This window comes from Notamacropus eugenii, chromosome 2, assembly GCF_028372415.1.
Source record: "Notamacropus eugenii isolate mMacEug1 chromosome 2, mMacEug1.pri_v2, whole genome shotgun sequence".
NCBI classification, from domain to species: domain Eukaryota; kingdom Metazoa; phylum Chordata; class Mammalia; order Diprotodontia; family Macropodidae; genus Notamacropus; species Notamacropus eugenii.
In genome coordinates, this window is record NC_092873.1 from 173,486,912 (window position 1) to 173,501,357 (window position 14,446).

At 38.1% G+C, this 14,446-nt stretch overlaps 1 protein-coding gene across 15 annotated transcripts in view; it reads left to right on the forward strand.

Moving 5' to 3' along the window:
- Window positions 1–14,446, forward strand: part of KLHL32 (kelch like family member 32) — a 296,021-nt gene that overhangs the window by 270,031 nt on the left and 11,544 nt on the right. For all 15 annotated transcript variants that reach the window (XR_011974432.1, XM_072642889.1, XM_072642891.1 and 12 more), the window contains 3 exons: window positions 3,697–3,755; window positions 6,791–6,983; window positions 9,847–9,941. Coding sequence is in view for 14 of the 15 variants with exons in the window: in XM_072642889.1 (XP_072498990.1) it covers window positions 3,697–3,755; window positions 6,791–6,983; window positions 9,847–9,941 (347 nt within the window). In the remaining variant the exon portion in view is untranslated. The remainder of the gene's footprint in view (window positions 1–3,696; window positions 3,756–6,790; window positions 6,984–9,846; window positions 9,942–14,446) is intronic.

A 14,446-nucleotide genomic window follows, 5' to 3' on the forward strand; every position in this document is an offset into this window, starting at 1 on the left:
AGCCATTTGACAGTCAAGCCACTTGACTTTGGTGGAGATAACTTTATTTTCTGGGTGTTAGTAGCTGTGACTGTTGAAGAGACAGGAATGATTGCCAGGTCCCATCTCCACAAGGGCTGATTCCTTAGTTACCGGCTGGGGGGGACTTCAGTGGAAGCAGAGTTGGTGGTATTTGTGGCCACTGTGAGCTACGAAAGGAAAATACCTTTGTCCATAAGTATGTATTGAATTTATCAAGTATAAAAGTATTATTTTTATATGTATAAAAAATAATTAGCCACAGACTTGACCTGCTAAGAGCAAAGTACAAAGAGAGCCATTTTCTCCTTCTCCTTCCCTTTGCCTTTTACAAAACAAGCATTCACTAGCTGTTGTCTTTGTCACAGCTTTAAGTGTCTGAGAGGGCACCCCAAAGTGTAGACAGAGAGTGTATTTGGTTTTTTTAACCATCCTTTTATTTTCTCTATGGTGGGTTGCATCCATTCATTACTGAGTTCCTTGCAGACTACTTCCGGGGAAATTTAAGAAAATGTCTTGCTATTGTCTTGTCCTGTGATAGGAATCATTTCTCACTTCTAGCAGTGTGTTAACTTTTCATTTCTCCCGGCAGTTCTTTAAGACCTCGGTGACTTTCTGTAGCCAGCGGTATTTTTCTTTTTTGAAGTCACAGTTCAGGAGCATGTGATGAGGCTGCTCATTTTGAATTTTGGTTGAAAATTCTCAAGTTCAACTGTGGCACTTCAAAGTTAGGGAAAACTTGGTTTTGAAAATTGATGCTGATACAAGATGGCATATTTAATGACAGATGTATCTATAGAAAGCTGTTAAGATGCAGATTATCCCCCTGGGGAGGGAGATCAAAACTGCCAATCTATAAAATATACTTGATAGGGGCAGGCATGGAATCTATCTGTGCAAGTGCTTTGATTGCGGGGGACAGTGTAGCAGCATGTGGCATCCTAACCTAAGAGCAGACAAATCAGCTTGATGACTTTCAAAGCCAAGAATACCGCTGCAGGCAAGGGTACTCCAGTCTAGGAGAAATTAAAACATATAGAGACTGTTATTAATTCCATATCTATTTTTGTGTAGTCAAATCTGTATGCAAATCCTTAGCATCTCATTTCAGCAGATTAATCTAAAAGTGAAGAGTGGGTGTGAAGGGAATGCAATGAAGAAAGTCTACAAATGAGCAGAGGATCAAGGAAATGTGAGCAGGGAGAGCTTGGGGGCTTCGTCTTTTTTTTTTCTTTTTGCATGTGTGCTAAGGAAAGTGGCTTTATTGATGTGCTTATTTGTGAGTTTTTTTCATGGGAGCAGGAGCAGCAGCAGCACACTCTGGGGTTTTCCTTCACGATGGTGACTTGGCAAAAGTTACAGCATTGCTTTGCTGGCGAGCCTCTTGGCATTTCACATCCTGGTGCTGATCAACCAAATAACAGTCATTCCCCCCCCCACTAGTAATCTGACTCCTCGTTTCTAAATATTATTATATGAATGAAAATACATATGTTAAGGAAATCTAATTACTGAGCACAGATTAGAAAAAAAAAAGATTGCTTCTGTGGAAAATGATAAATAGTAATGAGAATACTGGAGAATCTTGTAAGAGAAGGTATGAACTGCCAAGGTTGTTTATTACAGCAGTGACTTTCTAATGTAGTTGCTATACATTTAATCTCTAACAAACAAAATCTGTTAAGTATAATACACGAAAATGTGAAGCACTGCCTTCAACGGTTTTACTGAAGTCGATGTCAGCAGGGTCTTGGCCTTCTGCAACAAGTTCAGCAGCCTCCATGATCGAAGCTTGTGCTAAAGCTCTCCTGTGCCTCTCTTACATTTACGTTCCTTATTGGTGTACCCTGTGCCAGGGTTGGTTAATCATTTTAACACCAAAGACATGTAATCTCAGTGGATGCTTGATAATTCATTTTCTGTTGTTATGCTAGGTAGGAACAATTAGGTAATAAAAGTTTCACAAAGGATAAGAGATGCTAAAAGTTAATCCATTCTACTAATATATTTGGCACATATCTTTATCTTAAATATTTGAGGGGATATAGTTACTTGCCATCTTTTCTTCAGTGCGACAGATTTTTTTTTTCCCCTTTGATTTTTATAATAGACAGGAGATAGTCTTAAAGAAATGCAAAGTTCTGTTTTCACTTAGATACTAGAACTTCATTTGTGTATTCTTCATGGATTTATACCACAGGCAGATTTCCTATTGATCTTAAAAGGAGTTCCTTGCCTTAGAGGGAATGAAACCTAACCTCTAGTTAAAAATGGTCTTAGAAAATTAAATGAATGATTCAAATTCTTTACTGGGGGGAAATGGGAGAATAGTGATTGGCCAGATTTAGGTTTGTTTTTTTTTTTAATGTCTTATTTACTTATCTGTTATCATTAGCTCAACTCTTTTCTTGTTAACTTGGCACCACTGTGCTAGCATAGTAACTTTAAACATACCGGCTACTCATGGACTTGTAGAATTTAATTGAATTACGCTTATTAAATGGTATTGAAAGTGGTGACCCTTGCAGAGAATTTGTACATTATACTGAGTGTGCTGCTAGACTATGAGATTGCCATAGAAGAGAACTTTAGGTATGTGCCATACATGCATAGAAAATAAAAAATTTATATTTCTTTGTGGCCTTACCATATTGAAGCTATTAAATAAACAAAAAATTCACTAGCCTAAATAGTTCCTGGCTTTAGCCGCTGATTTCGGGCCAGGATTTAGAACATAATACGTGAGAATGTTATTTTTAAAATTTCTTCTACTTAAGATAGAAATTGCTTGCTTTTATATTTGCGGTAATTTTTTTTTAGCTTCTCCTGATGTCCACTAACGCCATTTCTTCCACAAAGCCGTTTCACACGCTCATTTTTAGAGGTTTGCATTTTGATTGTAAAAATTCATGCTGAGCAAATGGTTATTACCTTGTGTGTTGTTCTGTACACACGACAGGCCTGGAAAGAAGTCAGAATAGGGGAAAACTGGGAGCAGCATGAAATATATTTAAGAGTTTTTGGTTAAGTAGATGATCTCAGACCTCCTTAGATCTATGCAAGCAATCAAGAGAGTTTCAAACCCAGGAGTTTTTGAAGAGTTTTAAAGTTTAAATAGTCACTTTTAATTTTTTTTTTTTTAAAGCAGAACAACTATGGACCCCAGCCTATACTATTTAATTTATGCTAAATTACTGTGGTCTTGGGAAATAGCATCTCCAAATAGGCAGAAGCTGTTTGTGTACTATTACGCAAACTGTTGGAATTTACAAAGTTAAATGTTTGGCTAAGAATTGTCCCTGTTGTTCCGTGTCCTTGGGACAAACCACCCAGAAGCATTTCTCACAACTGAGTTTCCATCTGTTCTTCCCCTTTTCTCCAAGTGATGTGTAGCTATTTTTCCCTCCTTATTCATCCAATTTCTGATAATCTGACTGCATCCAGTCTTGGTAATCTCAGCACACTTGTTGCTTCCTCTTAAATAGATGACCTCCAAAATGTTGCTTGAAAGTGAAGCTACTTAAATATAAGCTTAAATCACGTCATAGGTTTATCATTAGGGCACACAAACGAATGCTCAGTGGTGGTTCATTTTCCCTCCAGTAATATTTCATTTTTATTTGGGGAACAGTCCATGTCTTGTTCATGAAGAGATTTAACCATGTTAATCCATTACAGGTGGGGTAACTAATACTGCACAATATCAGAACAGATTAATGGTGTACGAACCCAACCAGGTAAGGACTAGCTCAACCCTACTGAAAACAGATTGTAAAACTACCTTCAAGTTATCATTTGGTGTAGGATGTATTTTCTAACTATATTACCAACATATGTGATATCTCTACTTTCTCCTCTCTATATATGTATGTATGTGTGTATGTATAGAAATGTATAATACATGTAAGGAAAATGAACATTCTATCTTATGAAATTTAGCTAAAGAAAATTCTGTGGTTTAAATTCTTCCATCTTCCCACAGTTCTTTCCTGTCTGTATTAGGTGGGAAAAATATTTGTTTGGTGTTCTTTGGTATTGTTATTATATACATCTCTCCGCTCTTATCTAGAAGACCTTGACTGAGATGTTTAAATTAGCCCCAGTGCCCTCTATCCTTTGGTCAGGAGCATCTTTCTGGGAGGGACTCATTGTATAATTTCCATCTCTCCAGGGCAGCGCAGTAGTCAGGCAAAGCTGGAGGTAGACATGCCTGTAGTTTGTCTCTGCTGTTGACTCATCAGCAGCCAGGGTTTGAATTGTAAACATTCTAATGAGGTCTGGCCTTCCCTCTGTCCATTCCTCATATATTTTAAATGTTTTTTTTTCTTTATTTCCTGGGCTTACAGCTACAAATCAGCCCCTTTCTTCCAGATTAAACAACAAATTTACCAGATGTCTGCTGAATTTTACATTTGTCTACTCATGGCCATGTTTAATCTTTCTCAAGATTAAAGGAACATTTCAAAATAGTCTAATTTGGGTTTTTATATTCACCCAGAGAAGTTATCAAGGACATGAAATATCAGTTTGGTTTTGGTGACGTGAGCAGGGATGGGCCAAAAATATGCATCTAGCACCAGCTCAGCTTTCCTTTTTTGCATCTTTTTCATGCATTTTTAACCATCACACGATTCTGAACATTAGAGAAGCCATCATCTCTACCTATCCCTCTGTGTTTCCTGGAGTTATGAGAGCTTGCAAGCTTCAGAGATTATAACTGGGGATGTCAGTGAGTCAGCTGTCCCAGGTCCCAGACGGGATCATTAATGGCAGTCTCTCGAATTTGGCACAGACACAGTTAAAGTGGAAAGGAAGGGCTCATGTTTTTCTCAAATGAGGTCTGCTTCATGTTTGTACACACAATCTCTTTTTAAAAATTCCACTGGCATATTGTTTACGGTGGGTGCTGGCAAACATCACATCTGCTTACATCTTGCACAGAATCTCAATCACTCTATCATTCAGCCTGGGTGCTTGCTTCTCCTCTAGGCCTTTGTGGAGAGTCGATAATGCCCGCCATCTGCCACAGAGCACACTGCTACCTGCCAACAGGCAGGCTGGGGTGACCTCTGCTTCCCCACCACTGATTAGTATTCACACGCTAGCTTATTAGGAATGACCCCGCCAGGCCCCTCTGTTTCTTTGCCTTTGCAGCGGTTGGCGGCTCACCTGGAAGGCACTGCAGTAGAGGAAGCTAAAGATATAATCAGGGGATGCAGGCAGGCTTTGCAAACCAGATGGCGTCCATAGTCCTGTGGCAGGGGACAGGACTGCTAATGCAAAAATTAATTCCTAATACTGTAATATGGAGTCTGATAGAAGGCATCTGAAGAAAGCATATTTGGAGCCTAGGCCTTGGTAGCCTAATTAAAGGTATTTCTTGGCCAAATACCTGAAGGAAACCTTGACTTTCTTATTAAGGAAGTTATTTGGCTGGAAGGGTGTTTGATTTGAAAATTAGCTTGAACAGTTGTTGTCTTTGCATGACATCTACACATAGAAAAGGGTGGCAGACAAAATGGTGTGCCTTTCAAATGGCAGAAAACACATTTTTCTATCTAAAAATACCTTTGAAAAAGAAGAGGCAAACTTAACTGAGCCTATAGAAACGCCTGCCATGAATGAATTAATATTTGTGTGGATGAGCTTAGTTTCCATTCCCTGGAGATGACATGATCTGAGGAGATTCTTTTTGAAAGTATACCATTCAAAACACAAGGACTTTTCTGGTCAAGTTCCAATTTTTCTTAGTAAAAATGCTTTTTGTTTAATATAAAAAGGAAGTTCTTAGGGCTATCTGCCTCTCTGGGGCAGTTATCAAAATCTTTGTAACTCTGAAGTGTGATCTAACATTTGATTTTTTGAGATGGTTTTAGCCATTGAGTTCCTAATTTTGGACCAGAGACCTATTTAGGGTAAGTTTCTATTAGTCTTTTCTCTCACTCAGGTGCCCCCAGAACCAAATATGAATGATAAATCATATTTGGTACAATATCAGACACTTTTTCCTTTAAGATATAGAATTCCTAAATTTTCCTTTTTCTAGTTTGTCACACAGTGAGGTCATAGCAGTGTTCACAGGACTTTAAATCCTATGGCATCAGAGGAGGTTTATTGGCAGATCATTCTTTAGATTTGCCCCAAAAAGCTAATTTTGGAAAGCAGCAAAATACCTTTTCCTTCTCCATCCAGGGAGTCCTTCAGTGGCCCTGTTCACAAGGAGTAACAAAAGTCTCCAGCCACACAATACTTTTGGATTGAAGTTACTTGCTTAAACGAGTAACCACTGGGTTGAGACAAGTAGCTAGCACTAACTTGTGTTTTCTCATACTGCATTAGACATAGCCACAAATGGGCATTATTTTCAAAGTCATTTCATTAAAGATAGGAAAACTGTGTGAATCTCTCTCCAAAGCCTTTAACATAAATATTTCAGTTTTTGGTTCTTTTTTCATGTTTATTCTTATTGGCCTGAGGTTCATATGTTTCACAGTCATTATTACCAAGGTTCATGTTGAAACTGTGAACTTAAGAGGGATGGGAGGGGGTCTAAGGGGGTGACACAGGAGGAAAGGGGAAGTGTCATAAATGCAACTCAAAAAATTCTTTTAAGGGGCTGCTACATGTAAGATACTTCTGCTGAGTGGTGAGTGTAAAAAGATGGAAAACTATAGTCCCCACCTTCCAGGAACTTTATAATCTAGAAGTCTCTCCACCATGAAAACATTCCTACCCCATCACAGGCATAGTTCTGCTTTGCTCCCATCTGCAGAATCAGTGGATCAGTCGAAGCCCCATGCCGCAGAGAAGGGTATACCATTCCATGGCTGCTGTCCAGAGGAAGCTCTACGTCCTGGGGGGCAATGACCTTGATTACAATAATGATCGCATCCTTGTACGACATATAGATTCTTATAACATAGACACAGACCAGTGGACACGCTGCAATTTCAACCTGTTAACTGGTAAGTACTTTTGATTTAGTGAATTTGAAAAATCTAAAACTTTTTGAGACAAGAAGCTAGCTTTGTTTTGAAGTGCATTTTTAAAAGTGATGTTTGCCATGTTCCTAAATATCCAACATAAGTGGGTTTCAGTCTAGTAACTAGAATATTGTTCACTTTTTTTTTTTGAGAGGGAGGTCTACTCCTTTAAATATCAAAACTAGTAAAGGTAGTTAATTTCTCCAAGTGACCTATATTACTTTTGGAGTTTTAAAAAGCAAAATAATGAGAATTTTCAGGGTAGAAATCCCCTTTACTGATATGAATGGACAGTACATCTGTATTTTAAAGTCTTAAGGAGTTGCCTGTGGCACTGAGATAAGTCACTTCCCCATCCCTGTATCTGGCATGTGTCAGAGCCTCTTGACTCCAAGAGTGGCTTTCTAGTCAGTATTCCATACTCACAAGGATAATACCTGGCACTTATTTAGTACTTTCAGATTTACTAAGTTTTTAAATGAATTTTTTGAAATCTAATTTGATTTATGGGATAACTGTATAAAATGTTGTTATTCTCATTTTATAAATGAAGAAGCTACCACTCATAGAAGTGATGTGAGGTGCCCAAGGTCACACAGCTAAGTACTGGAGCAAGGATTTAAATCCAGGTATTTCCTGACTTCTGGTACAATGCTTTTCCGTTATGTGACACATCCATATTGCTTCTTTATGTGACTAAGAAATGTTCATACATTTCTTTGCTGTAACAAATATGTATTTTAAATTTTGTAAATGATACAGCTGTGGGGATAGGAGTCTTGAGTTAGTGACCACCCCCCTTCCCCCAAAGTGAGCCTTATATTGTTGACTCAATGTAAGTTTCACTAAATTTATTTTTTTCATTTAATCCAACTGTCTTCAATAGACAGAATGATCTGGAAAAGGTTGCTGCTTTGGTTTTTGTTGCTTTTGTTTTTGTACTTCTGTGTTTAAGGACATATACAGACCAACACTACATTTGCTCCTAAGAAAGATATGGTGTTGTAGGTATCAGTATTTTGGGAGATAGTAATGTTATAGATCCATTTAACAATTTCTATCCAGGAATGAAGCATCACTGTCATAAAAAGCCTTATCTAATGTCCTAATCATTCTAACATATCCTTCATTAAGGCATGGAGGGAGGAGGCGCAGGAGTAAACTAACTTTATATCATCTTCATCGAGTTGACAGCTTTTTCTGCCTTTGGATTTATTAAAACTTAGAGGTGGCCAGTAATGTTTTGCAATGAAAAGACAGCTGGATTTTGGACTTTTTGGATTTATCAGATCTTGTCTCTGCTTCCAGTTAGCTGTGTGACCTTGAGCAGGTTTTCTCCTCTTCTTTGGGTTTCAGTTTCCTCATTTGTAAAATGAAAGGCCTTGTACTTAGTGATCTCTAAGGTTCCAGCGACTTCTGTTATATTCTATGAGCTCAGACTGTTAGTCCATTTCCTTTGAATCATTTATAAAATTATCAGTCAAGTTCTAGGACTTGGCAGATTGCATTATCTTTTGATGCCTTTTTAAGATGGTGAGTTGAAAACCACATACCCCATTGGGCAAACACTCCCGATTCCTTGTGGTGATGACAGTATTCTTCATTTAGAGTATTATTAGCTGGAACTAGTGTTTAAATGTTTGAGTTGGTCTGCCTTTTTGAACTTCATAAAAATTGATTTCTGAGTCCCACAAATGCATGTATAGCTTTCTTCTAGTTACCACAACAGGACCTTGGACTATCCAGTTCCCTAGATCTGTGATTCCAGCTGGCTTAGGATATAGTTTATTTATTGCTTCAGCCAACCCTTTGTCAGTCCATTAATAAAATGTGACCATCACATTCTCTGATGTCCTCTAGTGAAGAATATGCATTCTTGAGTTATTCCATCTTTAAAAACAAAACAAAAAACATCACCAGCACTAAACTAGGACTTAAATTATTTTGATGTCAGCATTTAGGGTTTTCCACAGTTGTTTTCAGGTCAACTATTTTCAAGAGTTTAAAAACTGTTGTCTGTATATGTATACCGTATATGTCTATATATTCATATGATATGTATACATTAGATTAGGATCCTGTTTTATAGGTAATGTTCAAAATAGACATGTTTGGCAATCCATAGGAATGACTTCTTCACTCAAAACTTCAATCAGTAAGCATTTTATGAAGTATCTACTGCATACTAGGCAAAGTGCTAGATGTAGAGGACACAAAAACGAAAAAAAAAATGAAGAAATCTCTTCCTTCAAGGAGCTTTTGTCTTTGGGGTTAAGAGGCAGACCCCACAAATTTAATAATTTTCTCCCATTTTCACATTTAGGAGACATTCTACACCTCAAAGATGTGATATAGAAATATTAATTCTTCACATTTAGGAGGGGCCTTACAGTTTGCATAGTGCTTTCCTCAGTGAAAATATTATTACTGTTATTTTATAGAAGAGATCTCAAAGCTAATAAATGACTGAGCCAGGGCTCAAACTCAGTTTCCCTTTCATGACTTTGGTACCAGTATAAATTGGTAGCATATGGTAAATACTCCTAGTTGACAGAAGTTGCCCTACTTAAATTAATTTTTAATGAATAATTTTTCTAATGGCTTATAATAATTATTTGCCCCATTTTGGCCCCGATATCATCATGCAGATAACTTTTCTGCACCTTACTGTGCCCACAATGGTTCTATCCTCTACCTCCCAGGAGGCAGTGATCAATTGCCACCTGCCTCTCATGTTTCTGTTAAATCCACCAGTGTAAAGCAATTGCATCTCTCTGTGCCAGAAGGGTTAATTAAAACATGCAGGTGCAGTGTTTTACCCTCTCCTTCTTCCTTTTTGCTTTAGGTCAAAATGAATCCGGAGTTGCTGTCCATAATGGAAGAATATATTTAGTCGGTGGCTATTCAATTTGGACAAATGAGCCTCTGGCATGCATCCAGGTGGGTAGTTGAGGTTCCTTTTGAAGTCTCTTCAAGGGGTTCAGAAAGGTTACTTTTTTTGCAGAGCCATTACTAAATGAGTAAAAGCATTCAAGTGAAGAGAGTAGCTAAGAGTTTTGTGTGTGTGTGTGTGTGTGTGTGTGTGTGTGTGTGTGTGTATGTGTGTGCATGCACTATTCGTTCAGCAACTAAGCTGAGTTTTGACTCCGTGTTGAAAATTTTATTTATTTAAAAAAAATTGTGCCCTGAGAGGAAAAGGGAATGAGCCAGGAATGTTTATGAGTATGTATATGTATCACTTTGTGTGTATGTATACACATGTATGTATATACATATGTATGTATATGAATGAGGAAAGCCTTCACTTTAAAACAATAAAAAAAACCTTTTGTAACAGTTTAAAAACATACACCTTCTTTTGTGCGTTTGTCATTTTGTTTTCTAAGTATCAGAAGTGAAAAGAATAGGATTCTTCTTTTTTAAGTCTTGTGCATTTCCATTGTCGTTGGCTGCAAAGTCTGCTTTCCTTCCTGGCAGACAGTTCCCAGAGCTGTTCTGAGCAGCAAGTGGTTTGTCATTGGGCAGCCAGTCCCAAAGCAGTGTTGGCACAAGCTGACATTAGCAGCTCAGGCCCAGCACAGTGCTCAGCATGCCTTTGGAAATAGTCCTAGATGCCAATGATTTCCTCAGACAGGTCGTTTTTTTTTTTTTTAATGTTTTTGGCCATAGTTTTATATTTCTAGTTTATATGTTGTCTGACTACATGACATTTTACCCCATCTGAACTCAAATACCCTGTTGAAAGGAGAGTGTTTTACTGGAGCAAGGGTGGCAAGGATGCCTAGCACTTGTTGACTTGACTTGACATCAGGGAATGAGGGAAGAGATTCAGCTCTCCCAGGCATATAAACTGTGCTGGAGTCAACCAATATCTGCCACAATACAAGAGATCAGCCCAATGGGAAGCTCCCTGATTGGAGCATTTATATTCTTTCCTGCACAAATTAGCTGTTCTGTTAAGTGCAAGCAATCTGTGTCAGTTGTCTGTGGTTTCCAAGCCTATGAGGAATTGCCATCTGGACATGATTGGTGAGTTTAGAGGTGCTGCGAAATAAGCTTTCCTGGGAGTTTTTATCCAGCTGATGGGAGACAAGTGCTTGATTATATTTAGGTGATATTTAATACAGTTGTAGCCTTTTTTCTTCTGAGCAGGTTGTAAGTCTGCTCTCATTCCAGTATGTCCTTGATGAACTTTGGAGAATCTTTTAAGACTAACCTTTTAGTTGGGGTGGAAGGGAAGGAGGGATAATCTTTCACCTTTTTAACGATCATTAAAAGTGTTGGGGGGGGGGGGATGTGCAAACCAAGGAGGCATTTTATAAATCAATTTACAAATTTCTACCTGACCACTGGCCTGATATAACATCATCCACCATCCTCCATCTTCATCCTTCCATAACCAGCCAAGGCCCATAATTCTTTCATTTCCCACCTTGGCCAGCAGGTAGGTCTAAGACCTGGTTATCTGCCCAGTTGCTGTACATGTTCAACTTTTCCCCTCACCTCGTTTTCTACATCTTGTTCAAGAATTGATAATTAAATCAGTCTTACCCTAGCTTCTGTGAAATAGTGTTCTATGTACACCCATATATATATGTAAAATATACACATACATGTGTATATGATTATGTGTATGTATATATATAAACATAAACACACGAACATATACACCTGTACTCACAAATATATTGCCATGTAGCTTCATTTAGATTTCTTGTGGTTCTGAATCATAGGTGGCAAAGGGGAAACTCTATAAATACAAGCATCCAGGAGATGAGTACCATATATGGAGAATCTCTTTTCATTTTGAGCTCTGTATGCAATATCCTTTATGAGACTGGCAAACACTTTTAGTGAGCATATTTCACTATGTTTAATTCGTCTCTTGATATTAATAACCTGAAGACTGCTGAACAAGGTCTTCTTTTGTTACCTATCTCAATGTATCTTGGATTGTTTTGTCATATGCAAGTGATACTTGGTTGGAAGACAGTCTTTAAGGCTATGTTAAAGAGGTCAGTGAAATGCTTTTAAAATATATTTATATATATTATATAGTATATATAATATTTTTGTATGTATTATTTTTTAATAATAAATACTCTGCATTTGTATTACAAGATCTTGTACTATCTATATCTTTTTCTCAGTTGTATGACTATAAGAGGGTAGTCTCTTATAGAATAGCTTATAAAAAGTTCAGTTTCCTTTTCATGTTTTCATGTAGGATTTCTTGAATATTACCTTGCATTTATTTGGTTTGTATTTTGAATATACATAATGTACATACCCATATGCATACATACAGGGTATCCTGGAAGTTTTAGGGTAGTTTAGAGTTTTGGGGGCACTCAGTACATGTCTTCCATAAAAGTATGTTAGTTTTTTGAGGGCAGAGACTGCTTCATTTTTGCCTTTGTATATCTGGTGCCTAGCATATAAACAGGCACTTAACAGTTCATGTTGATTTATTGATGAGTGTGTAAAATATTCTCATAAAGATTTTGGAGATGTGGGGATGGAGCCAAGATGGCAGCGTAGAAGGACCAACCTACTTTAGCTCTCCTCTCATAACCCATGAAATACCTGTAAAAAATGACTCTAAACAAATGCTAGGGCAGCAGAAGCCAAAAAAGGACAGAGTGAAACATTTCCAGCCCAAAACATCATGGAAGGCTGACAGGAAGGGTCTGTTGCACTGGGCTCAGAGCAGAACACAGCCCAGTCTGGACCATGTAGCACCAACAGGACCAGAGCAGGCTCAGGGCATGGAATCACGAGAAGCAGCTAAGGTTCCCAGATTTCTCAAGCCACAAACTCCAAAGACATCTTCAAAGATCAGTAAGAAAGCTCTTTCACCTGAGTGAGAGGGGAGATCAGTCTGGCCCCCAGCCCCAGGGTGGCAGCCACTGAGGCAGTAGCTTCCACTTTTAGAGCCCTGATCTAAAGACTCGGCGGGAAGCCAGTGGCTGATCTAGGTCTCAGTCTGTAGTGGCGGTCCTGGGGTGAGGAAGAGTACTGGCATGGTGGAGCTGGAGGTGGCTGTGGAGAGGGAATCCTACTCACAGAACCTGGGCAGAAAAGTTTGTGCTTGCTTCCAGACCAGAGCACAGGCCAGGAGGGCAGTGAACTCCTCTCCCTTGATTGTGCCACCTTGGAGGACCTGAGAACTTACAGGTCCCTAAAATATACCCTCTACTTGACAAAGGACTCAAAAGTCAAGTAACTGGCTGGGAAAATGCCCAAAAAAGGGGGAAAAAATAAAACTATAGAAGGTTATTTTCTCGGTGAACAGGTATTTTCTTCCATCCTTTTCAATGAGGAAGAACAAAGCATGCCATCAGAGGAAGACATCAGAGCCAATGCTTCTACATCCAAAACCTTCAAACAAAAATATGCAATGGTCTTAGGGCATGGAAGAGTTCAAAAAGGATTTTGAAAACCAAGTAAGAGAGGTGGAGGAAAAATTGGGAAGAGAAATGAGGGTGATACAAGAAACCATGAAAAGCAAGTCAACAGCTTGCTAAAGGAGACCCAAAAAAATGCTGAAGAATATAACACCTTTAAAAATAGACTAACCCAAATGGCAGAAGAGGTTCAAAAAGCCAATGAGGAGAACAATGCTTTAAAAAGCAGAATGAATCAAATGGAAAAGGAGATTCAAAAGCTCACTGAAGAAAATAGTTCTTTAAAAATTAGAATGGAACAGATGGAAGCTAATGACTTTATGAGAAATCAAGAAATTCTAAAACAAAACCAAAAGAATGAAAAAATAGTAGAAGATAATGTGAAATCTCTCATTAGAAAAACAACTGACCTGGAACATAGATCCAGGAGAGGTAATTTAAAGCTTATTGGTCTACAAGAAAACCATGATCAAAAAAGAGCCTAGACATCATCTTCCAAAAAATTATCAAAGAAAACTGCCCTTATATTCTAGCACTAGAGGGTAAAATAGAAATGGAAAGAATTCACCAATCAACCCCTGAAAGAGATCCCCAAAGGAAAACTCCTAGGAATATTGTAGCCAAATTCCAGAGTTCCCAGATCAAGGAGAAAATATTGTAAGCAGCCAGAAAGAAACAATTCAAGTATTGTGGAAATACAATCAGGATAACACAGGATCTAGCATCTTCTACGCTAAGGGATCAAAGGGCATGGAATATATGATATTCCAGAATCAAAGGAGATAGGATTAAAACCAAGAATCCCCTACCTAGCAAAACTGAGTATAATACTTCAGGGGAAAAAAATGGGATTTCAATGAAATAGAGGACTTTAAGGCATTCTTGTTGAAAAGACCAGAGCTGAATAGAAAATATGACTTTCAAAAGAAGAATCTAGAGAAACAGGAAAGAGAAGCCTTAAGGCACTCATTAAAGTTGAACTGTTTACAATCTTACATGGAAAGATGTTGTCACGAGATCTTTATCAGTATTAGAGTA